The sequence below is a fragment of the Marmota flaviventris genome, chromosome 16 (genome assembly GCF_047511675.1).
Source record: "Marmota flaviventris isolate mMarFla1 chromosome 16, mMarFla1.hap1, whole genome shotgun sequence".
NCBI lineage: Eukaryota > Metazoa > Chordata > Mammalia > Rodentia > Sciuridae > Marmota > Marmota flaviventris.
Window position 1 is genome coordinate 15506561 of NC_092513.1, and position 26822 is coordinate 15533382.

General features: G+C 36.8%; 1 protein-coding gene and 1 pseudogene across 1 annotated transcript; one reads left to right on the plus strand and one right to left on the minus strand.

Annotated features, from left to right (window-relative positions):
- Positions 1 to 9756: 9756 nt before the first annotated feature.
- On the minus strand, positions 9757 to 10221 carry LOC114103389 (large ribosomal subunit protein uL23 pseudogene; annotated as a pseudogene).
- Positions 10222 to 20735: 10514 nt separating this feature from the next.
- Mc4r (melanocortin 4 receptor) lies at positions 20736 to 21737 on the plus strand. The gene has a single exon (XM_027949047.2). It carries the CDS (start codon positions 20736 to 20738, stop codon positions 21735 to 21737), a length of 1002 nt encoding a protein of 333 aa, XP_027804848.1.
- Positions 21738 to 26822: the final 5085 nt, after the last annotated feature.

Genomic DNA, 26822 nt, shown 5'->3' on the forward strand with positions numbered 1-26822 from the left:
TGATTCCATAAGCATTCGATACACCCTTCATTTTGAAAGAGGCAAAGCTTGCTTAATGTCATAGTCTTGTGTATGGAACCTTCCCCAATATAAAAGCTATGAATAACTGCAAACTACTTGCCAAGTAATGTGATTTCAAAGTTCTAAAACTTTAAAAGCAAATGAGAGCCATATCCTAAAGCAACAAAATTTACATTGAATGGCATCATTTACTGGGGAAGTCTGAGGATCAAATGAAGCCAAAGGACTTGATTTAATTGTCAAAGACCTAAAATCAGTTATTAATCTTGTTAAAGAGACTTGAGTCTAGAACTAGAATCATCTTATCCTACTGATTGCACTAGACAGAAAATCCATGCGTAGAATGATGTGCTTGCTTCTGAGGATTGTGAGCTGACCACATTTGAAAAGAACAATTAAATTTGAGGCAGTAATCTAAGGAAACTAAGTTGTTATGTTTTTTGCTCACTACCAGAAAAGGCTGCAAACCAAAGGAGAGTAAGGCAAATAATAAAAAGAAAATAGTTTATTTTCTTCTCATATATTTCTCATAAGTAGTCATTTTCTAAATATTAACAAAAGAATCCCAATGCCCAGCATCTATGAAATTATAATTGTATGTAACACAGAAGCTAAAACAATGCAGTGAAAATTATTTGGTATATAGAACTTCATATACAGTTGTTAAGAAACAATTTATCTGTTTTTTTCTTAATTCACCAGTTGCTAATCATATCAACATGCACAATGACGGCACATGTGATAAGATGTCCAGGCGTCAAGAAAATGAATGAAAATGTGCACAATATGAAATTGATACAGATATTCAACAATGAAAGAGCTGGTAGAAAACTTCACCTCTGGGTTTTTTAACTGGGCAGTACACCTAAGCATATGTGATATCTATGATTCTAGACACCTTGTTGTATTTTGAGTCCTGGGAGCTTTGGAGCATGGATCACCATACCAGTGACCTACTGAATAGTGATCTGGGGGAACTTCTTGGTTGCACTATTGTTTCCAAAATAAGCTAAACCATGTGTTCACAAACAGGATATATTTTATTTATACAACATTATAGCAACCAAATGAATGTGTAATCACCTGCTTTTATTATCTGTATATTAATTCCTTCAATTTGTGTAATCAATAGGGGTCCTTACTTTTCATGTCCAATAAATTACCATATTGCAAATTTCATTATTTAGTATTTATGTGTTTTTTTTTTTACCTACAATCAATGTCCAATGTCAATTTCTGGTTAATGCCTAGCTTCCAAAAATATATCTTTAAATTTAATCCTTATAGTATAAAATAAATTATGTTCATAAAGCTGAAAAGTTTTATAGGGTCAGCTTTCTGCCAACCTACTGCACTTCTTTTCTACCCCTCCTGACTCTTATTTTATATTCCTGCATGCCCTATGTGCTTTACAGTCCTTATATTCTATTGTTTCTTTACTTCTATATCATATACTATATACTTCTATACCATATACTATATACTTCTATATCATATACTATATACTTCTATACCATATACTAGAGTTGTCCCATGGACCTGAAATCCCTGTTCTTCTTCTTCCTCCCCCCACATGATTAATTCCTGCCTAAAGGTTAAGATATGGGGCAGATGTTGTCTTCTGAGGAAGCCTCCTAAGCTGGGTGACCTGTCAATACAACACCTGTACTAGTCTTTTCCTCTGAATTTTCCCATTAGAGTTTATTTGTTTTGTGTTTCTCCTTCACTAGCAAAAAGAGCAACTTAAAGGAAGGAGCTACCTTGTTCACTGACACTTCTTTTGGAGCTAAGAGCACAGTGCCTGGTCTATCATAGACACTCAGGAGAGTAAGTGGGTGATTTAAGGAAAGAAAATTGCAATGAAGGAGATCTTATTTCCTCTCCTACTTCTCTACAAAAGATTCATTTTTTTTTCCTCTAAATTTTATGGATCTTTACCTAAACTCACCCATTTGGGCCTGTTGAGACTTAACTAGAAAATGCCACATATTCTCTCTCATCTGTGGGAGCTGAAAAAAAAAAGGTCAACCTGATGTTTCATAGTTACTAGAAGTTGGAAAGGGTAGGGCAGAGGGCAGAGGGAGGCTGGATTTGATTAGTGCATGTTTTAATGTGTTCAAGTATCACACTGAATGACATAAAATGTACAACTTATACATGTTAATCAAAAATAAAAGTAAATTTTAATAATCACCAAATAGAATATTATGCCTTAATTCTCATACAGATGAAAACCATTAATATAAAGGGCAACTGGAAAAACGTTCTGGTAAATAGGACTCAATAATCATTTGTATTTATTTCAGAGTCTCATTTTTTTCTCTAAAAACAGAATCTCATGATTTAATAAATGAAGATATTATTGATCAGCAAAATACACTTAACTGTATTTGGGTTTTTAATTTTTTTGTCTTAGTCCTTCTCTTTGAAGATTGTACATTTTGATTGAAAAAAATAGTAATTTTCTTTCAAATTTTACCCAAATTAGAAAGTACTGAAGAAATCCAAGCAATAATTTAAGTGTTTTCTATATGCTTGCAGCTTTTATTCTTCAGTATCATAGTTTGAAACTGTACAAACATGTCCAGACACTGTGTACCTGGAAGCTCTTTGCAGAAGTGAAATTACTTCTTCTTCAGAAACTGAACCAATTTCAAGGACATACAAACATTAAACAGAAAGATGTCTGGGGATGGAGTGAAGAATCTATTTAAAATGTTGATAAGGTGGCTATCTTGGGTGTGAGTCAAGGGCAAATCTATTCTGTGTATGAGGTATTTCAATTGACTTTGCAGCATATTCCCTCAGAATCCAATCTGCCCAAATCTTGGGTATTAGTTCATCTTGCTAGGTAATTATTGGCCATATTTTCTATCTTTCCAAACAAGTAACAGGCCAATAAAAGACCCTCTAATTGAGTCTACAGGGAAACACCATCTATCAGAAACTTTTAGTAGTGTACTCTTTAAGCCAAGAACATATTGTGCTAACAATTTAACAGACATTGGGAAAGAGTTATATAAGGTATTAGCCTAAAATAATTGTCACAAAAGTACATGGCTGTCAGACATGAAAGATAACATAGAATATTTCACAGAATATATTTCATTGAACATTTCATTATCGAATCTTTGATTTTTAAAAACCATTTTGTCTGTTTTGATAAGAATTTATTAGTGGTACAACAGCTCTTCTAAGGCAAGCTGCTATGGACTGCCTTATTCCATCTCCAGGTTGGGAGCTAAAAGGTTTGCACTATCTGTGACCACACTTTGGATCACTCTTGCAGAATCCAAGGGTATAGAAAGCAAAAAGGGATCTTGGTAGTAATCTCCTTAGTAGCTATACAGAGTTTTTCTTTTTTAATAATACAAAACCAAATTCATTTAAAAAGAGAAAGCACAATTAGTTACAAAGTAACTGCCCCCCCCTCCTTTTTTTCTCTAGAGCTTCTACATATGAGAGAAAACAATTTACTGGGATTTAACTTTTCCTGAAGCTATTGCATTCAGGTTTTTGTTATTAATGCAAAGGGCCTCCCAGAGTTAGGCTGCTTCTCATTTAAATTTCAGCCCCAAATTATGCAACATGCTCCCTCTGTCTCCTTGATTTTTTTTCCCTTAAGTTTCCTATTTCTTGATTTATAACATCCTTCCCTCTCTCTCTTCTCCCCATCCCTCTCTGTGCATGAGAGTTATGCAGAAAAATGAATTCATTGTGGCATATTTATTCATGCGTATCACATACTCTGACCCATTTCCTTCCCTAGTGCACCCTTCCTTTTGCTGTTCCTTCTTCCCTACCCTGCCCTGCTTCCTCTGCACTACTGGTCTACCTTCTATTTTTTTATCGTTTTTCCTTTTGTTTTTTTTTTTCCCCTGTTTTTCTCTTGAGATTCCACATATGAGAGAAAACATATGACTCTTGACTTTCTGATTATGGTTTATTTTACTTAACGTGATGTTCTCTGTTCCACCCATTTTTCTTAAAATGACATAATTTTGTTCTTTCTACTAGCTGAGTAGAACTCCATTGTGTATATATACCATATTTTCTTTATTCACTCCATAACTTGGCTATTGTGAATTGTACTGTTATAAACACGGGTATGCATGTATCTCCAAAGTACACTGATTTTAAATCCTTGGGGTAAATACCAAAGACAGTATAACTGGGTCATGTGGTGTTTCCAATTGTCATCTTTTAAGGAAATTGCATACTTATTTCCATACTGCCCATACTAATTAACCTTCCTTCCTACAGTGTGTAAGAGTTTCTCTCTTTTTCATTCTCACCAGCATTTATTGTTATTTGTCATTCTAACTGGAGTGAGATGAAATCTCAATATAGTTTTGATTTCCATTTTCTTGGTGGCTAGAGATGTTTTGTTTATATAATTGTTGGATATTTGTACATATTCTTTTGAAAAGTGTCTGTTTAGTTCGTTTGCCCATTTATTGAATGAGTTATTTGTTTGGGGAGGGATTGATCTTTTTGAGTTCTTTATGTATACTTTAAATATTAATCCACTGTCAACAAAAGTAGTTCAAAAAAGAGTTTCTGCCATTCTGTAGACTTTCTCTTAATTGCTTTCTTAGCTGTACAGAGTTGTTCAGTTTGATGCCATACCATTTATTGATTCTTAGTATTGTTTTTTGAGCTATCAGAGTCCTATTGAGGAAATTGATGGCTATGCCTATTGGAGTGTTTCCTCTCTGTTCTTCTCTAGTAATTGCAGAGTTTGTAGTCTTATTCCAGATCTTGGATCTATTTTCAGTTAATTTCCATGCAGGATGAGAGATTGGGATCTGTTTTCAACTTTTTATATATGAATATCCAGTTTTCCCAGAACCATTTGTTAAAAGGCTGTCTTTTCTCCAATGTAAGTTCTTAACACCTTTATCAAGGATCAGATGACTGTACTGTTTGTGTTTGTCTCTGTATCTTCTAATTCCACTCTATTGTCTGTGTGTCTATTTTTTTTTTTACCAATACCAAGCTGTTTTTTTACTCTGACTCTATAGTATAATTAGGACTCAAGTATTGTGATGCCTTCAGCTTTATTCCTTTCTCTCAGAATTGCTTTGGCTATTCTGGATCTTTCTGTCTTCTACATAAATTTTAGGACTTTCCCTTAGATTTTAGAAGAATATCACTGATATTTTAATGGAGATTGCATTGAATCTGCACATTGCTTTTGGTGGTATGGTTTTTTAACAATTGCAATTCTGTCTGCACTTGAACACAGAGGTCTTTCCATCATCTATTGTCTTCTTTGATTTCTTTTTACAGCATTCTATAAATTTTCTTGTAAAGGTCTTTCACCTTTTCAGTTAAGTTTATTACCATGGTTCTTTTCTTCTTTGTTTTATTTTATTTTGGTTTTGAAGCTGTTGTGAATGGAATTGTTTTTCTGATTTCATTTTCAGCAGGTTCATTACATGTATAGAAATGCTATTGATTTTTGTATGCTAATTTTGTTATTGATACTTTGCAGAATTTGTTTATGTAGAATTCTTCTGATGGAGCTTTTAGGATCTTCTAACTATAGAGTCAGTTTGTTTTCAAACAAGAACAACTTGACATCTTTATTTCCTATTAGTATCCATTTTATTTCCTTCTCTTGCCTAATTGCTTTGGCTAAAATTCAAAGTATTATATTGAACAGGAGTGGTAAGAGTAGACATCCTTCTCTTGTTCCTGATTTTAGAGGAAACGATTTCAGTTTTTCCCCAATAAGCATGATTATGGCTCTATATATAGCCCTTATGATGTTGAGGTTGATTTTTTTTTCTATCTCTAGTTTCTTCAATGCTTTTATCATGAGTACTGAATTGTGTTGAAGACTTTGTGCAACTATTTAAATGATGATGTAATTTTGGTCCTTAATTCTATTTGTGTGGTAAATTAAATCTATTTATTTGCGTATGTTGAAACACCCTTGCATCCACAGAATAAAACTGACTTGATAATATGTTTTTAAATATGATTTGCTAATAATGTATTAGCAAAGATTTTTGCATCTGTTTCCATCAGTGATATTGGTCTGTAGTTTTCTTTCCTTAATGTTTCCTTATCTGGTTTGGGAATCAGAGTGATACTGACTTCATAGAATACATTTGGAAGTGTTCCACCCCTTTTTATTTTATGGACTAATTTGAGGAATATTTGCATTAGTTTTCTAGAATCCATCTGATTCTGGCTTTTCTTTTTTGAGAATTTTTTTATTACTGTTTGTGTTAGTCAGCTTTTCATTGCTGTTTAAAAACCTATTAAAAACAACTTAGTTTATTTAAAAAAACCTACCACCAAACCGCCCCCCCCCCAAATAACCCAATTAATAAATGGGCACCTCACAGAAGAAGAAATATGAATGGTCAACAAATACATGAAAAAATGTTCAACATCTCTAGCAGTTAGAGAAATGCAATTGAAAATCAAAACTACACTGAGATTTCATCTCACCAGTCAGAATGGCAATTATTACAATACAAGTAAAAATAAATATTGGTGAAGATGTGGGGGGAAAAGGTACACTCATACATTGCTGGTGGGACTGAAAATTGGTGCAACCACTCTGGAAAGCAGTATGGAGATTCCTCAGAAAACTTAGAATGGAACCACCATTTGATCCAGTTCTCCCACTTCTCAGCATTTATCCCAAAGACTTAAAATCAGTATACTGTTGTGACACAGCCACATCAGTATTTTATAACAGCTCAATTCACAATTTCTAAACTATGGAACTAGGTGCCCTTCAACAGATAAATGGATTTTAAAAATGTGGTGTATATATACAAAATGAAATACTACACAGCCATAAAGAGAAAGTAAATTATGGCATTTGCCAATAAATGAATGGAACTAGAGACTATCTTGCTAAATGAAATAAGCCCATCCCAAAAAACAAAGGCTGAATGTTCTCTCTGATACATGGATGCTAACTCACAATGGAGAGGCGGGGGATAGAAATACTTTGGATTAGACAAAGGAGAATGAAGGGAAGAAAAGGGGATAGAAATAGGAAATATAGTAAAATGAATCAGACTCTCTTTCCTATGTGCATATATGATTACACAACCAATGTAATTCTATATCATGTACAACCAGAAGAATGAGGTTATATTGCATATATGTAAAATATCTCCAAATATATTCTACTCATGTATAAATAATAAGATCAAATTTAAAAAAGAACAACTTAGAGGAGGAAAGATGCTCATGGTCAGCTGAATCTAAGGCAGAAATATCATGGCAGAAGGACATGGGGGAGAAAAGCTACTTAGCTCATGGCAGCCAACGGGGAGAGAGAGAGGAAGAGGGAGAGGAAGAAGAAGAAAGAGAAAGAAAAAAAAGAGAAACAGAAAAAGAGGCTGAGGAAAAGTTAAATCCTTTCAGGGAATCCCCCAGTGACTTACTTCTTCCAACTAGGACCCACCTCCCAGTAGGTATGTTCAGCTATCAATTAATCCATCCATTGGATTAAGGCACTGATGAGGCCAGACCTGTCATGAGCCAATAATTGCCTAAAAGCCTCCCCTCTGAACCTTGCTGCACTGGGAATCATGCTTTCAATAAATCAACTTTGGCGGGGGGCAGGGGACATTCCAAATCCAACCCATAACACTATTTCAATCTCATTTCTTGTTATTGGTTTTAGGTCTATCTAAATCTTATTAGTTCAATTTTAGTAGGTCTTACATGCATAGAAATTTTTCAATTTCTCCTAGATTTTCCAATTTATTGGAATATAAGTTTTCAGAGTAGTCCCCATAATGCTCTGAATAGCAGTGGTGTCTGTTGTTATATCTCCGCAACTCTAATTTCGTTGATTTGAGCTTTATCTCTCTTGCTTTTGGTTAGTTTGTCCAAGGGTTTATCAATCTTGTTTACCTTCTCAAAGAATCAACTCTTTATTTCATTGATCATTTTTATTGTTCCTTTCTTTTCTATTTCATTAATTCAGCTTTGATCTTTTTTTTCTTCCCTTTTACTGGATTAGGGAATGGTTTATTCTTATTTCTCCAAGACCTTGAGATGCATCATTAGGGTATTTATTTGGGATCTTTCTGATTTTTTTTTAAGTCAGCACTCATGGCTATACACTTCCCTCTTAGAACTGCCTACTCCGTGTCCCAGAGATTTGGAAATATTGTATTTCTATTTTCACCTGATCCTAGGAATTTTTAAATATTTTCTTATGATTTTTTCAATGCTCAGTTCATCATTTGAAAGTATATTGTTTAATCCTCACGTTTTTGTATCACTTTTGTACTTTTTCATGTTGTTGATTTCTAATTTCATTCCATATGATCTGATAAGATGTAAGGATTTAGTTCCACTCTTTTTAACTTACTAAGACTTGCTTTCTGGCCTTAAATATTATCTAGTTGGGGGAAAGTTCCATAAGCAGCTGAAAAGAAAGTGAATTCAGCTGTAATTTGATAAAACATTCTAAAGATGTTTACTAAGTTCATTGGATTTACAGAATGATTTAAGTTTATAGTATCTGTTGATTTTATGACTGGGTGGCCTGTCTATTAGTGTATCGATATTACACAACATTATTGTATTGGAGGCTATCAGAGCCTTTATGTCTCAGTACTTCTTGTTTCATCTTCTTATATGCACCAACATTTGAGGCATATTCACTATTGTTACATCTTATTTTTGGATTGTTCCCTTTACCAACATATGCTGACCTCCTTGTCTCTTCTAATTAATTTTGACTTGAAGTCTGCTTTGTTTAATATGAGAGTAGCTACTTCTGTATCCTTTTGTGCCCCATTTGCATAGACTGTTATTTTCTATCTTTCACTTTCAATCTGTGGATGTGTTTGCCTCTGAGGTGTGTTTCCTGCAGACAGCAAATACTTTGGTCTTTTTTTTAAACCCAAACTTCTAGTTTATGTCTTTTAATTGGAGAATTGAAACCATTTATATCCAGTGTTATCATAGAGAGGTATATATTGTTTATATATATATATATATATATATATATATATATATATATATATATATATATGGCTGTCATTTGATTTATTTCTAATGTTTTGCTTTGATCCTAATTCTCATTGGCTTGCCTATTCTTCTAATGAGATTTATTCTTTCCCAAGCTCTTTGGTTGCTTTATTTTCATCTTCTACATGTGGGTTCTTTTAAATATCCTCTGCAAAGCTGGATTGGAAGTCATTAATTACTTTAGTTTATGCTTATCTTGGAAAGTTTTTATTTCTTCCTGTATACTGATTGATAGATTGGATATAGATGTTTGGCTGGCAGTTATTTCCTTTCATGGCGTGAACTACATTATTCTGAGCCCTTATGAAATTTAGAGTTTCTTCTAAAAAATCTTAAGCTATTCTGCTTTCCCTCTAAATGTTGCCTGGTGTCTCTCTTTTGTAGCTTTAAAATTCTTTCTTTGACCTGCACTTTTGACATTTTAACTACAGTGTGTCATGAAAGTTTCTTTTCTGGACCTGTCAATTTGGGGTTCTAAATGCCGACTGTATATCCTTCTTGTTACCAAGGTTTGAAAATTGTTTTGGTAATTTTACTGACCAGGTAATTGATGTCATTAGTCTGTATCATGCTGCTTCCTCAGTGAAGATGAGCTTTAAGTTTAGTCTCTTAAGGTTTGTCCTACAGTTATTTTATATTCTAGTCATAGTTTCTTTCTTTCATTTTTTTGGGGAAAAAAGAAAGTATATTTAGAATTAGACAGCTGGACTCTGTTTAGATGATCCCAATTTTGTTGGCTACGTCCAAAGCATCATAATCAGGAGCCAGTGGAACATATGCCTTTCTCTCTCCCTCGAGCCTGATCAGGGTGTTAAACTTGGCCACATCAATGTCATAGAGCTTCTTGACAGCTTGTTTGATCTGGTGTTTGTTGGCCTTGACATCCACAATAAACCCAAGTGTGTTGTCTTCAATCTTCTTCATGGCTGACTCAGTGGTCAGAGGGAATTTGATGATGGCTTAGTGGTCAAGCTTGTTTCTCCTGGGGGGCGCTCTTCCGAGGATATCTGGGCTGCCTCCGGAGCGCAGTGTCTTGGGTTATCGGAAGGTAGGTGACATGCAGATCTTCTTTTTATGACTGTGGACACCCTTCAACACTGCTTTCTTGGCTTTCAAAGCATTTGCTTTGGCTTCAGCTTTGGGAGGGGCAGGAGCTTCCTTCTTAGCTTTTGGCGCCATCTTGGTGAAAAGCTCTATTCACAGTTTCTTATTTTTTTCTTTCATACTGCCTGGATGTCCAAGGTTGGACACCTCATTTTCAAGCTCTGAGATTATGTCATCTTCTTTATCTAGTCTATTGGGAAGAATTTCAATGAAATTTTAAAATTTGATTTATTAGGCCTTTCATTTCCAAGGTTTCTGTTTAGCTCTTTTTTAGAATATCTCTGTTGGAATGTTCTTTCATATCCTGTATTTTTTGCCCTTAGTTCATTCTTTAGATATTTTTAAATTTATTGATAATTTTAACCATCAACTTTTAAAATGTTTTGACAAGGGTTTCATGTAGTTTGATATCTGTGGATTCAGTTATTGGAGGATAATAAACTTTTGGAGGCACCTTTTAAGACTTGCTTCTTCATATTTCAGAAATATACCCAGCACAGGTGTGGTCTTTTCCAACATCTCCTTCCTTGACAAATGCAAACTCTGCCACCAGTTTTTTGGTTTTTCTTTTCACCTGGGCAAATTCCTGGTTGAGATATGGTTGGGATATGGGAATTACACTGTTTTCTCACTCTGGAAAAAGGTGCACAGTCACTGAGCTCAAATAAGAGAAGATGTGTCATACACCCGATTATGGTTTGGATCTCAGTTGTCCCCAAAGTCTCATATGCTAAAGGTTTGGTCATCATCCTGTGGTGCTGTTTAGAAGTAGTGGAACATTTAGCAGGTGGGGCCTACTAGAAGGAAATTAGGTTACTGGGGGCACCCTGAAGAGAATATTGGGATCCTGACCCCTCCTCTCTTTTCTTCCTGGCTGCCATGAATTGAGAAACTTTACACAAACACATTTGACTACCACAAAATTCTGCCTCACCACATTCCCAAACACCATGAACTAAATAACTATAGACCAAAGTCTTTGAAATCATCATCCAAAATAAATTTTTACCCTTTTAAGTTGTTTACCTCGGGTATTTGGTGACAGTGATGGAAGTCTGACTGAGGCACACCATTAAGTCACTTTAAACATTCTAAGAAATGAATTGAAGATTTCCTAGTCAAGAGCAGAAGCAACCTGAACACTAGTAATCTATGAAGGAAATCAAGATGTGTTTTTTAGGTGTTACAGGACCTCTTCTGGAGTCTTAAATCTCTTGGACATATGAAATAATTCACCTGTATGGAATTTGACTTTACAAAACAGTCCATTGTCCTCTACAGACTTTTTAAAAATATAACTGTGAAATAACATTACTTTTTCTCTTTCCTGTAATGTAAGATTTAGTAGAGAGCAACAAACTTTGTTATTTTGCAACTTCTTATTTTGTAAGTCATAGGAAAATCCAAGAGCCCGGTGTATATTATCATACAAAACTATCAACCCTATTTCACCAGATACAATCAAAAGTGGTAAAATAGCAGAAACACCATTTGAGGCATATAATACAAGAGAATCTAAATCAATGAAATCATAAAGGAAGGAATATCAAGTTTTATTACAAATTTGTTTGTCATAGTTTTATCCAAGAAAAGCTTCACCTATATATCTAAGCATGGAGTTTTGATTAACAGAAAAGTTGGGCTGTAAAATGACAGAAAGTCCCCTTAATTAAAAACTAATTAAATTATGAAGATTATATTTGTAATAAAGCTTTGAAAATATATCTACTGCACATAGAAACCTATAACTTTAAGTATATATTGAGTTTTTAGATTGTTTACTGGTAGAGCCTTAATGAAGCAATAAACCTTGTCAGAATCCATCTCCACACTAAAAATAGATTTTAAATGTCAAACTGTACTTCTCCAACCCCCAAAATTCACTGAAAAGCAAGAGGGAGGTGTTCACAATGGGCTCTATTGCTATAAAGAACTCCAGGTTCCTTGAAAAGGAGACTCATCTCCAGATTTGGGTTGCAAGTCTCTCTCTCTCTCTCTCTCTCTCTCTCTCTCTCTCTCCCTCTCTCTCCCTCTCTCTCTCATATATATATGTAAATCAGTTCACTTGAGCATCTAATTGCAACCTACATGTTATTGAGCATGAAGTGACTAAACAATGTTGCCCTGAGCTGAGAATGGAAGTTTATTGATATATGAAGTACCAGGGAATGTTTGCACACAAAAAGAAACTATCTTCATCAATAAGAAATTGAATTTAATAACCAAAAGTGTCTTTAAGAACTGCTCCTGTGATCACAGTGTGCAAAATGTGGAGTCCTACAGAGAATGTGCAATCCCCAGGTAGACTACAAAAGTCATAAAAAATATTAGGTTAGAAAAACATCAATAAATATAGCTAATGCTTATATAGCATTTACTTTATGAAATCACAAATAAAAGTGCTTCATAAATATTAGTTCATTTAATTCTCAAAGTAATCCTTGAAATGATCATGATGATAATAATTATTATAATTGAAGAGAGAAGAAAATGAGGCATATACTTAAAATTTTTATATGTGCACGAAAACTTATTATGATAAACCTAACTAGCATGACATGATTTTATTCTTAAGTGTGGTTAACATTTCTGAGAACGTATCGATAAGATGGGAATTTTATGTCTATATTTTCATATCACTTGTGTGTGCACATGTGTGTGCGTGTTACTAGGGATTAAACCCGCAGGCGCTCAACCACTGAACTACATCATCATTGCTAGTAATTTTGTTGTTGCTGTTGTTGTTGAGACAGGGTCTCACTAAGTTTCCCAGGCTGGCCTCAAAATTGAGATCCTCCTGCCTCAACCTCCCCAGAAATTGGGATTACAGTTGTATACCACCATGGCATGTTTATATCAAATCAGTAAAGATACTGTGAATAAAACTGATGCCCCCAAAAAGCAGTGGTTCTACCTATTTCAGAAAAAAAAAAAAAACAGGAGTTCATGTGGAAAAGCCAATCCCTTGGGGCTGAGGCTGGGGCTCAGTGGTGGAGCACTTGCCTAGCACATTCGAGGCACTGGGTTCAATCCTCAGCACCACATAAAAATAAATAAGTAAAAAGAAAAGAAAAGAAAAGCCAATCCCTTCAAAGCTACTACTAACTTTAAGTTTCTTCTCTTTAAAGTCTTCTCCACCTTGTTTCATTGTTTAAGAAGTTTTCTTTTATGATGATCAAAGGTATTTGGCTTCTGGAATGAGAATGTGCAAAACTGGGCTACTGTTGTAGATGGATGTAATGTACTAATAGTTCAGATCTCTGAACTAAAATAGGTGCAGTTTAATTAAAGGGAAAGAAGTACAGATGAGATCATAGCAACTAGATTATAATTCTAGCTCTGTTATGCTTAGAATGAAACAGGGACAACTGACATGTTCGTTTGGTTCTTATTTATAGAACAACATAATTAGACTAAAAATTTTTAAACTCCTATTTAATTAAAATTCTTCAAGTATAAATAAGTTAACATCAAAAACCTAATTTCCACTTGGAAAGATAAAAATGATTTTAGTAAAAACTTATATGTTTTTGAAAGACAAAAACTACCAAAACTCAGTCAAGAAGTAGATTTGTGCATACATATTGGGAATATTACTTAATATTTAACTGCTTTCCAAAAATTTTCCAGACCCAGAAACTTTCACTGATGAATTCTACCAGTATTTAAAGAAAAAATATCAAATCTACACTCTCAGTACCAGTACCTGTTCTATAAGAAATAGAACCAAAGGTGTCTAACAGAATATGATTAAGATATGCATGTTGAAAACTACAGATGATGGCTGAATTATTCACAGAACTGTGCACCACAGTGAATCTTACTGTATGTAAACTTAAAACTAAATGTTAGATACAATAAGAGAAGATAGAAATTAAAAATTAATCTTAGTTTATACAATTCATCCACTCATCAATCAATTAATTGAGGTTAAACAATCTTTCTATTTTTGCAAAATGTGTCAGACACTGTGCATTATTGGAAACACTCTGAAGAAGAGTAAATGTTCTCTGCCATAAATGAACTCATATGCTTGTCGGGAGGACAAATATGCTAGCAATAACTGACATTCTAGCACAGTTGTTTTATATAGTGCTATGGCAGAAGAGTTGAGCAACCCTGAGTTCCTGGTTCTGCTGGGGAAGGGCAGTGGTTAGACAGAACATGCAATGCTAAAGGATAGAAAAGGGAGACATCAATGAGATGTTATTCTGGGGAAATGAATGACCACAGGAAATTGTTAAAAACAAAACAACAACAACAACAACAAAACAGTATTCCTTATCTTTACTTTCCTCATTGTTAAGACTGTACTTGTTCCTTCCACTCTTTCACTCTTCAGGGAAATCAAATAATGTTCTCCCTTGTGTTTTCCATTCACTAATCTTGCTATAATTACCAATTACTCCCCAACTACTCGATCTAGCAAAATTTTCTCAATTCTGATCTACTGGACAGCTCTGCTGGATCTGCACCCACTGACCATTGTATTTCCTTTGAACTTTAGTTCTTGATGGTCCATTGATTCCATTGTGGTTCTCTTTATACCACTTGATCAGTTCTTAGTCTTCATGTCAGCCATGAAAAAGTACCTGTAGGTCTTTAACTGCACAGGGCTTACCTAACCATGCAGGTCTCTAAAGACCATTGCTGTATTTGCCCTAAGATCCAACTTCCTAGAAGTTTCTTCCTACTCAGGTCCTTCACAGGAAGATACCTTTTATAAATGAGAGCAATGCATGTGTAAGGTGGTTGCTAAGCATTTTAAATGAGCAAAATTTTTGTAGTCAGAGTAATTTGGTCAATGAAAACATAGTTTTACACCAGCATGAATCTAGAACAAAGGGTATTTTAAAGGGAAGGATCTGAAGGCACTTTTGGAAATGGGTTTTAGAAGGGTTGCAGCTTGTGAGTTATTATGAAGGGAGGCAGAGAGAAGATTGTCTGAAAGTTCACAGGAAGTTCTAAGACCATATATTTCAAGGAATGTGCCTCCTAACACAGAGTGAGCTGGGGTCTCTGGTAAACGTTTGATAAGGTTGCTGTCTGCACGCCCCCATGTGTCTCAGTTCACCCGGGTGCAGTTTCACGTATTCACCTGTTTCTTCCAGACAAAATAATTCAAACATAAACCCCAAATCTGCCTTATGCTCAAAATGTTCCTGAAATATCAATTAACTTTGGAACAAATTTACAATTTGGACTCTGACTTGAGAGTGTGGAAGATTGGGCTAATGTTGCAGATGGATTTCTTGTACCAGCAGTTCAGATCTCCGAGGTAACATAGATGCAGTATAATTAAAGAGGAAGAAATAAAGCTTTCTTAGAACAAAGTTATAGTATGTTATATAAATGTAATAGTAAAATAAAATGAGAAAAGGAGCACCCTATGTTCCAGTAAGTTTAGGAAGTAAGCAGGCTAAGTAATTTTCTTACAGTAGGAAATTTCAGAAACCCTATATGTTCATGCAAAGTTTGAAATTTCAAGAGAGACACAAGTTTTCAATACTTTCTAAAAATTATTTGACTTTGGAATCTTCTCATTTATTTCAAGTTGGAAAACACTTCTAACATTCCCTAAAAACCAAGTTCCAAGTAGCACAGTTTGGTAAACATTTCTGTATAATACTGTTTTATATCTGTTGTTATAAAATATAAGACAAAGTTTTTCTCAGAACAGAAATGTTCTGATCTAATTCAATTCTGTGTGAATTTTAAAAATCACCTGCAATAAAATTTCAAAAATCCTATCCATATATCTAACATTGCTGGTTTAGCTTATTTTGGGTACAGAGAACTAAACCACAGAAGACAAATAAATTTCCTCCTTGGAGATACTTTCTTCAGCATAATTGACCATACAAATAATGTCTTATAAATATACACTAAATAATTAAATTTGAGATTGTATATGTACATAATTTTCTGAGATTTTAGTGTGATTCTCATGTTCATAATTAAAACCCATTTTTTGTAAAAAAAAGGCAATAATTTTGTTCTCAAGTATTAACTTAAACTATTATTGTTTCCAAATATATTTTTTTATTTTATTCAACTTTTCTACCAATTCTTTAATTCTTCTATTTTTCATATGAAAGCTGATAAAATATTTAGATTAAGTATGAAATATTAAATTGTTCATCAATAGTCTGCTAAGGGAGAAGATTGGCATAAATCAATATAATTTGATTTTTTAAGATAAAAATCAGGGCTGGAGACGTGGCTCAAGCGTTAACGCAGTCGCCTGACATGCACGGGGTCCTGGGTTCAATCCTCAGCACCACATAAAATAAAATAAAGATGTTGTGTCCACCGAAAACTGAAAAATAAATATTAAAAAAAAGATAAAAATCAATGAATGGAAAGTCATATTACTGAGAATGCTGAAGTAAGGGCACTGAAAACTGTCTGGTCAAACACACCAATAGCAAAAATTTGTCAGAATTAACATATTCAGGACTCAGAAAATTAACAAGGGCTTTAAGAAATCTAGGGAGTATTTAGTCAAGAAAATGGCTGAATTGCAATAAGAAGAGTAAACTTTGTAGCATTTGCTGAACCTAATCTCACCTTCCACTTACCAGCTCTGTTGGTATTCTTGAAAACCAGCAGCTTGTCAAAAATACTGAAAACCAGTCACTGAGGAAGCAGAGGGGGAGAAATGGTTGGCAGCTCCTTCAGAGCCCATCCATTACCTCAGAAGGGTGATCACTCCACTGGCAGGGCTTTCTCATCTGGCCTGACTCAGAACTCCCCCACTGAGAACAGAGTTTTCCCTGGGACGGTGTTGAAACCTCCAGATAGTTGCTGAACATCATGGCTGTCTAAGGCAGTGGATAAAAATTGGGGGAAATAACTATCCAAAAAAAATTGAAAGGAAAGCTAGTTGGGTATTCATAGGGGTTTAAATAAAAAGCTCTGACACATTGCTGGGCCCTAATGCTGTGCGTATCTGTAGGGCAGTGTGTATGCATAGGAAAGACCTGAGAAAACCCTAAGCTTGCACCTGTAGCTCTGTGCAAACAGAAAGCAAAGCTAAGGCAGAGTTGTCAAATGCTGTGTTTCCCCAACACACAAAGAGCCCCTCAGCAAAGACTGGGAGACTTCTTGATTCTAGGCATGTGAGGAAACGCTGTCCAATCACTAGCTGACCAATAAGCCAACAGAGCAGAGACTTCAGTGGGCACACAAGACAGAAGACAGGCGTTACAGATTTCTCTCAGAAAAGTCACTGCTAAGCAAACTATAACCAACAATAGCAACAAACCCTGAGTAAGAAAGGGAATCTGAATTCCAGAAATGTTACATTACATTATTTAGGATTTCAGTTGAAAAAAAAAAGGAGTCTTTCAAATAAATAAGTAGGGTCATATATATAGGAGCAGGGAAAAAACAGTCAATAAAAATTATTCCTGGGGAAGCCTACATATTAGACTCAATATATAAACACTTTTAGTCAATAAATATAAACATGTTCAAAGTATTAGTGGAAACAATATCTAAAGAATTAAAGGAAAAGATGAGTCTCATCAAATACAGAATATCAGAAGTGTAAAACTTCATTACCTTGAATTGGGCAATACATTCTTTGATAAGACCCGAAAAGCACTTCCAATCAGATGGATAAATTAGACAGTTTAGGGCTTTCTGAGTCAAATGTCTTTGACTTTTCTCCATCTGCCTCAGAAAGTGAATTTTAAGGTGAGCCAATGGGACAATGTGCCATCAACGGGAGTCAGGAGCACTCAGCAAGAGTTGAGTCAGGAAGGGGATTGCCCAGAGTCAACTATCTGATGCTTAATAATTTGAAAGATTTCTTCTATATTGTATATTGATTAGATAATTTGCTGCTGAGGTAAATACAAAATAGGGAAAAGAAAGGATTCTTGTGGAATTTGGGCTTCTTTCATTTACAACGTGAGGCTTCTGAGATACTCTGTACTCATCTGCTTGACAGAGAAAATGCGAGAATAAAGCCGGCGAGTGGAAGGTACATAGTGAGCCTTGCTCCGTCCACATTCCACTAGCTGGAATTCAGGCATAAGGCCCCACTCCATTCCAGAAATGGATGGAATCTGTTTATTTGGCTCCATGCTCAGGAAAAAATGCTTATAGCATTGTCTGTCGCGAAAGAGAAAGAGATAAAGGTCCTGAGGATAGCTGAGAGTTAAGAATTAACTCTAAAAAATTCTCCCCTATTTTATACTCTATGAGCAGCACTTACAAACCAGGGACAGATGTCAGCTTTAAAGAAGAACAAAATTATGGCCTTTGCCAGTAAATAGATGGAGTTGGAGAATGTTATGCTAAGCGAAATAAGGCAATCCCAAAATAACAAAGGCCGAATGTTTTCTCTAACATGCAGATGCTAATTCACAATAAGGTCGGGGGCACTAGAGAAGAATAGAGTTACTTTAGATTAGATAGAGGGAAGTGAAGGGAGGGGGTGTGGGGATAGGAAGGACAGTAGAACAAAACAAACATTATTTATGTACATATGTGACTGCATGACCAATGTGATTCTGCAACATTGTACACTCAGAAAAATGAGAAATTATATCCCATCTACACATATCAAAGTGCATAAATGCATTCCACTGTATAACTAATTAAAACAAATAAAAAATTAAAAGAAGAGCAGACCACCTGAACACAGGACACAGGACAAGAGGACCTCTGGAAGCTAAGGAGAGGGCCTGGAGCAGATTCTTCCCTTGCCGCCCTTGGAAGGAAGCCTAAGCGCACCATGATCACCCCCCAACCTGATGGAGACCCGGGGCCTTCTGTCTTCTCCCTTTGTGTTTTGCTGCTCAGCCTTGGACCTTCCTTTAAGCATTCAGGAGCCAGGACTCCATGTAACCAGGCCCCCAGCCCTAAGGAGAGTAGGCAATGTGAGATGTGGGGAAACAGAGGAGGAGAAGGATGAGGAAAGAGAATCCATTCATCATCTGCGTCCTCCAACCCTCACAGAAAAGATTCCAGAAAACCCCTCCCCCACAGTTCCTGCCATCTTGTCATCAGACATCCCTTCTCCCACCAATTAAAGAAAAGTCTCTTCCTATTTTAACAAATGATTCCTATGAAATGAAAATAAAGGTCTTCACTGGGGGGGGGGGGGGAAGTAATCATAACAAGAAAATGACAATACATAAAATGCCTTAACCTGGAGTTTAAGGAATTTCAAAAGTAACTTTGTTACACTCTTTTGAAACTAGCTTAAGCAAAATATTCCCACTACAATTAATAATTTGCATCGACTAGTCTTGGCTTGAACAGATACAGTTGTCAAGGTTTGTAGGTCTAATTTACAAAGTCTTCAGCGGTGAAAGTAAAAGTAAACAAACAACAACAAAAGCAGAATGTTGCCTTAAAAAGAAAACAGAATATTGCCTTTGTTTCTTTCTTTCTTTCTTTCTGTATTCAGAGCAAATATGGTTATAATAATGCCTTCGGACTTTAAATGTTGTGAATGAAAACTTTTCCAGGTTTGATAACGGAAACTCTGCAAGGGAGAAATATCAGATTTTAGTACACAATAAATGAACCCTTTCTTGGGCCTCTTGCCAAACTGTAATTATCTATATAGTTCTTTCATCCGTAGCATGCCTGCCTGTATTATAAGGTCTATCTATTTCAGATTTTTTTAATTTTTCATTAATGCATTTTAATTATTCAGAATAAGGGCTTCATTGTGTATATTTGTACATGCAAATACACACTTTGATCATATCCACCGTATTTCGGGTATTTTAAATTAAAGCATTTCTGCCTGTGTCCTTAATTCAAAGAAATTATGGAGATAAATTCAGTATCCTGGGGGATTTCAGGACATAGGACAGGGTTTTCCGCTTCAGCGCGCGCGCGCGCGCGCGCGCGCACACACACACACACACACGCACACCTCTATTTTAAGGAGGAGTAAGCCTGGCTGCTTTCAGAGAACGTCTTGTGACATCACAGAATGTCTTCTAGGGACTGTTTTCCTTGAAAACTTGAGAAGGGAAATCCCATGCCTCACATTCTGCTGGTCCCCGGTTTCACAAGCTTCTGCAAGTGAATCCGCGTGGCGCTGGATCCTGAACGGCTGGGGACTTGCACTGCACTTGGATTGGTCAGAAGGAAGCAGAGGAGGAGCCAGGCTTCAGGGTTTTTTTCCTCCACACACGATAAAAGTCCGCGGCGGCATCCTGGCTCCTCACTTCTCACGCTCCAAGCCACGCTGAGGCTGGGAGCTGACCCTTCTCAGAGGCTGTGGAATGGCTCAGCCGCTCCCCGGAAAATCATTTTGAAAAGACCCGAATGCCTAAGGCTAAAGTTTAAGCAGAAGTGAGAACAAAAAGCAAACAGCTGTCTACGGAGAATGAGCATCTCGAAGCCTAAGATTCTAACGTGATAACGGTCAGAGCTGTACCTGAAAGAGAGTAAAAACTCCATTTCCAGCTGTGAGGCTTGCGGCTGCATCCCCAGCGAGAATGCCAATCGCCGCCTCCTAAATTTCAGACTGATCACGTCTGGGAGAAAATAACGGAGAATCCTGACCCGGGAGGGGACCTCGACTCCAGGGGGATTTGAGTCCACTTTGCGACCAGATGATGAACTCCACCCTCCCCCGTGGGATGCACACCTCTCTGCACTTCTGGAACCGCAGCAGCTACGGACTGCACAGCAACGCCAGCGAGACCCTGGGGAAGGGCTACTCGGATGGGGGTTGCTACGAGCAACTTTTTGTCTCCCCTGAGGTGTTTGTGACTTTGGGTGTCATTAGCTTGCTGGAGAATATTCTAGTGATCGTGGCCATAGCCAAGAACAAGAATCTGCACTCACCCATGTACTTTTTCATCTGTAGCCTGGCTGTGGCCGATATGCTGGTGAGCGTTTCCAATGGATCAGAGACCATAGTCATCACCCTGTTAAACAGTACAGACACGGACGCGCAGAGTTTCACAGTGAATATTGATAATGTCATTGACTCGGTGATCTGTAGCTCTCTGCTTGCATCAATTTGCAGCCTGCTTTCCATTGCGGTGGACAGGTACTTTACCATCTTTTATGCTCTGCAGTACCATAACATAATGACCGTGAAGCGGGTCGGGATCACCATAAGCTGCATCTGGGCGGCTTGTACGGTTTCGGGGGTGCTGTTCATCATTTATTCAGACAGCAGCGCTGTCATCATCTGCCTCATCACCATGTTCTTCACCATGCTGGCTCTCATGGCCTCCCTCTATGTCCACATGTTCCTCATGGCCAGACTTCACATTAAGAGGATTGCTGTCCTCCCAGGCACGGGCGCCATCCGCCAAGGGGCCAACATGAAGGGGGCCATTACGCTGACCATTCTGATTGGGGTCTTTGTTGTCTGCTGGGCCCCGTTCTTCCTTCACTTAATATTCTACATCTCTTGCCCCCAGAATCCATACTGTGTGTGCTTCATGTCTCACTTTAACTTGTATCTCATACTGATCATGTGTAATTCAATCATTGACCCTCTCATTTATGCACTCCGGAGTCAAGAACTGAGGAAAACCTTCAAGGAGATCATCTGTTGCTATCCCCTGGGAGGTCTCTGTGACTTGGCTAGCAGATACTAAATGGAGACAGAGGAGATCCTAAAATCCTGATTAAAAAGACTTTTTCATTCTTGTGCAACCTGAGCAGTGTACTTAGGCAGCACCTGTTGTATCTTCTGTGCTGTGCTTTGATTGAGAAAACTTGTGGTAATTTAAGCTTATGATTTTTGATATGAAAAAATGTCCAGTCTCAGTATTATTAGTCACATCATGCTACTTTTTTTGGTTGTAAAATGCTAATCTGTATTATATATTATAGGTAATATGGATTTACAAAGAGTTAAGATGCCATTATTAAAAGCCTAATATTGTCTCTTTCTTGTTCTCAGAATTCAACACTTTGCTTGTTTTAGTAATACAGAAATCAGAGCTTCATTAAATATATTCTCATGGATGTTTTCATATATTACACTATACAACTTTGAAATGTAGACGTTTGATTTAACATGTAAGGGGAAAACATTTAAAGAATGGAAGCTTAATCATTAACTAAATCAGCACCATTAGTAAAATTTCAAATGACTTAATAAAAGCTTGCCCATCCTCCCTATGCAGAAGCAGAAATGAAGCTCCTCCTGAGAGAAAAACAGCTACTGAAAAAGAAAAGTGAGATTCTCAGTCAGAAAACTGTGTGTGTTTCTCAAAAACAGAAAATTAATTTGCCCAAGAAAACTGCCTGATATTGCAATAAGGCAATGCAGTTTGGAGAGGAATAACAACAGGAATGGAGATTAAAGTGTTCTGGCAAATCTAAATTGCCATGTCAAGCTGAACTTCCTGATACCAAACTGTCCCCAACCATCAATGATAACAAAGAATAAAGTCTTTCTGCCCCTTTAAACAGGGACCCGGTATCTGCTGAAACATCCAGGAGAAGTGACATTGCAGTGAGAGGTGCAGCATTTGATCTCAAAAGAACTCTATGATTGACAACAAGTTCCTTCACATTCCACATGGACATGACTTGCTATTCACTTATTTTTTTGAACTAGAGTATAAGTGTTGCTTGCTGATCAAGGATTTTAACTTTCCAAACAAAGTCCACAGTGCAAGTGTTTTTAGGCAATATTTGCAAATATCTAAGATGAAGGCACCTGTGATGCTGGTACATTGCCAGCAGGAAGAAAGGCACCTACTGAGCCGCAGAGGAGGTCCTGAGATAAGCTAGCCTTCCCCGGCCACATTTGGAAGAGTGAATACTTGCTTTGCTCCAAAATAATCCCACAAATTTGGCCACTGAGCAATAAAACCTGAGCTTTCTGGTCTGTATGTACTTTAAATAATAGATTATATTAGGCTGATTAGCAGCAAACTGTCCTGGTATTTAATATAGCATCCTCAGATGCTCTTAGGCAGAGCTCACATAGAAAGGCACACCTTCATTCAAATCTAAATGTTTTACATGTTGATCATAAGACCTGAGAAACACTTTCGACATTCATGAGAAAATATTACCCCAAAGTAAAACCCAGAAGTCAAAGTTGACAAGTGAAAAGTGATACTGAAGCTGAATTTTAACCCCACTGAAAATCTTCTATTTTAAAGCAAAAATAGATATGAGGTTTTAAACACAGACCAACATAATAACATCATTACCCTAGGTACGTGTATGACTGCACATATGGTGTGACGCTACATCTTGTACAACCATAGCAATGTAAAGTTATGCTGCAATTGTGTACAATGAATCAAAATGCATTCTGCTGTCATATATACCTAATTAAAATAAATAAATAATATTTTTAGAAAAAACCTCCTACAGTTTGGATCTTAGAGGTCCAAAGGTCCGTGTGATAGAGGCTTGTCCCTACAGTGGCCCAATGGGGAGGTACTGGAGTCTTTAACAGGGAGGGCCTGGTGGGAAGTCCTCAGGTCATTGGGGGTGTGCCTTGTAGGGAATGGTGAGACCCTGGCCCCTTCTTCTTTCTTTCTGTTGCTCCCTGGGTGAAGGTGAGCAGTTTGGCTCTGCCATGAGTTTCCGCATGCTTCTGCTGTACTGCCACAGGCCTATAGCCATGGTGCCAATCAATCATGGACTCAAAATTCTGAAACTATGGGCCAGAATAAACCTTTGTCTCTTTAAAAATTAATTATCTCAAGTATTTGTTCTAGAGACGGGAAGCTGGCTAACACATAGCCCATAGCAATCACAGTACACAGATGGTGTCTTTAGTATCGCTACTATTCCTCTTCCTTCTGTCACATAATGATTCTGAGAAATCCCAGGGGCTGAGACACTGAAAAGAGAGCTATAAGCATGCCATTCTTCTGTAGTGGCTCTCCTTCCAGAGTATTCTCCTTCAAGTGTCACTCCTGGTTCCTTCTTCATACCTTCTAGAGCAGGGTATGGTGTTAGGGTGTGTATTGGCCATGGACCAGCTGCACATCACCAGCCTCCCCTAGATGTTCATGGCTTCAGTGTGTCTGTAAGTTCTGAGACTGTCCCTTACTCACTTGTCCTGTTCTCCAAACCTTCCCCTATGATGTTACTTCCTCTTACTTTAGTAAAGTCCAGATTCCTGCAGAAAGATGGTCTTTATCCAACCCCCTCTAACCTCTATCCCACATGCAGTGAAACTGGGAAGCCCACCTGCTCTGATTGGGTTGCTGTTGGATTAATCAAGATGATGTTAGGGTTGAAACTCTAGGCTGAGGCAAATATATTTAGTATCGGGGAGGTGGGAGGGGTGAGTGGGGCAAAATTGAAGGTTTGGGAGAAGGAAGCTTGAAGGGTACAAAGTGAAGACACCACAATTGATTACTCCAATTAGGAAAATTTAAATATATTAGGAACAAAGACCTGTGCAACACAGAACTGAACGGGAACTTTCCCCATGGAGGAAGGGATTGTTCTTCCATTCTCTCAGCCTACATCTAATGGAAATATGTCATTGGAATAAAACTCAGAATGTTATCCAACCATAATGTGCAGATTCCAAATTGGCTCCCAATCCCTGGTTAGTTCCATATCACAGTCTCAGTTTTCCTGATGTTTAATTTCTGTGCATTCTACATCCTTTGAGAATAAGGAGCCTCCAAGGCTGCCTTAGTTTCATGGCAGGTTACTGCCCTGTGACACAAGTTCTGTCCACTGGATGATTTACCAGGAAGAATAGAGGTAAAAAGTAGTAATTTTATCATATCATACATTGATTCTTCCAGTTATGAAACTGGGAGTTAGAAATATTTATGGCTAAGAGCACTGGCATGTCTAAAACTTACCACAAATGAGAATTACTCTTTCCTATGGCTTGTCCATTAGGGATAAAACATACATGGGCTACAGCAAGTGGAAATCAAGATACCATTTAGATCTATGATGTACACACCACTTCCCATCCACCTAGCAAAGTACCTCCAAGAAAATGAGATGTAGGGCACAATCTATCCTCAGATCCAAGAGCATCCCTCTCCTATGATATCCATTGACATCAGCCAAAGGATAAAAGTGCTCAAACATCATGGCTGAGAAGAAAAGAGGAAGAAATGTATAAAAATAGGAAAAGGAGAGGGACAATGCTTAATGGGCTCTGGATCAGCTTTCCACATCAGCTGATAGAAAAATAAATAAGCAAGCAAACAAAGTCATAAAATGTGCACCCATGAGCAGAGACTTTAAATACACACATTAGTACAGCCCCTCTGGTGGCTCAGGAATCTCTACATGGGAAGGCTTAAGATGCTATGTGGTTAAAGGAGTTACAAATGACTGTCTTGAACCCTTTTACATAGCAGTCACTTTTTACTTAGCTTGTATCTTCCTGAAATGGTGTTGGAGAGAGATCTTGGTGTGACCCACAAACATGGTCATGATGGGAGTCCCAGAATCACACTCCATCAGAAAAGTGTTTCTTCTGTTTGGTGCAAAGATTGGAATGGAAGGAAGAGGAAGCATGGCAGTGAGTACTGTTGTCTCCTCTTTGTTGTTTTTGGGCTGTTTGTTTGTTGTCATTCCATTAACTGGGTGTTATCCTGACACTTCCAAACTTATAGGCTGCTTGGTCCTTTAGTTTTCTCTCATTAATCTAAAAACCATTATTATTATCAAGATAAGCATTTTTCCATCAATGACTCTAAGCTGAATTCTTGTTTAATATTTCTTTTGTGTTTTCTTTCACTCAATTTGTTCTGTTGTGGCTTACCAATGGAAGCGAAGAATGAAAAAGAAATTCAGACATTTGTATTATTCAACAGACCAATGATTGGCTTCTAGTGGATGACAAGGTGAGCACATTCCGCTGCATTCAGTCTAGTCTGCCCACTCTGCACAATCTTACTGGAAAGAATACACTTCTAGTGAAAAATATAAGAAAGGTTATCTGTGCTGCAAAAATATTGCAGCATAGATATCAAGACCCAAGAGATACATCTTCATCATCTATTCATATTTATGACATCAGAAAAGAATTGAAGGAAAAAAAGAAAATCAGCCTAAATTAGTCAAGTTCTAAGTAAAGACAGATGTGTCCTTCAATTATTCATAAAAACAGGAAATATTGCCTATAAAAAAGATTACCAAGATTTTAATTATAGCACTGAATTGTCTTTGACATATGGTTGCTGTAAATTTTAGTCTATCAAATTTATAACATTTTTTAAAGCTAAATGGAAAATGTTCAAAGTTGTTGAGAAGGCAGTAAAAAATCGACTTATATCCTTTTATGTTTAAATGTAAATTGATATGATTTTTTAAAATTTTAATTTGTTATATATGACAGCAGAATGCATTACAATTCATATTACACATATACAGCACAATTTTTCATATCTCTGATTGTACACAAAGTAGTCACACAATTCATATCTTCATACATGTACTTAATGTAATGATGTTCATCTCATTCCACCATCTTTTCTAACCCCTGCCACCCCTACTTTCCCACCTCTTTGCCCTGTCTAGAGTCTATTTAATCCTCCCATGCACCCCAACCCCATTATGAATCAGCCTCCTTATGATATGATTATTTTTAAGGCTAGTATGTGATAGGTATCACAAACAGTAAAAACATCCATCTTTTGATCATCTCACTACAATTCATTGTAGACATAGCAGTGTTAGGTTAAGAAGTCAAATCAGTTGGAGAACCCACGTTGCCTCCCAGAAGT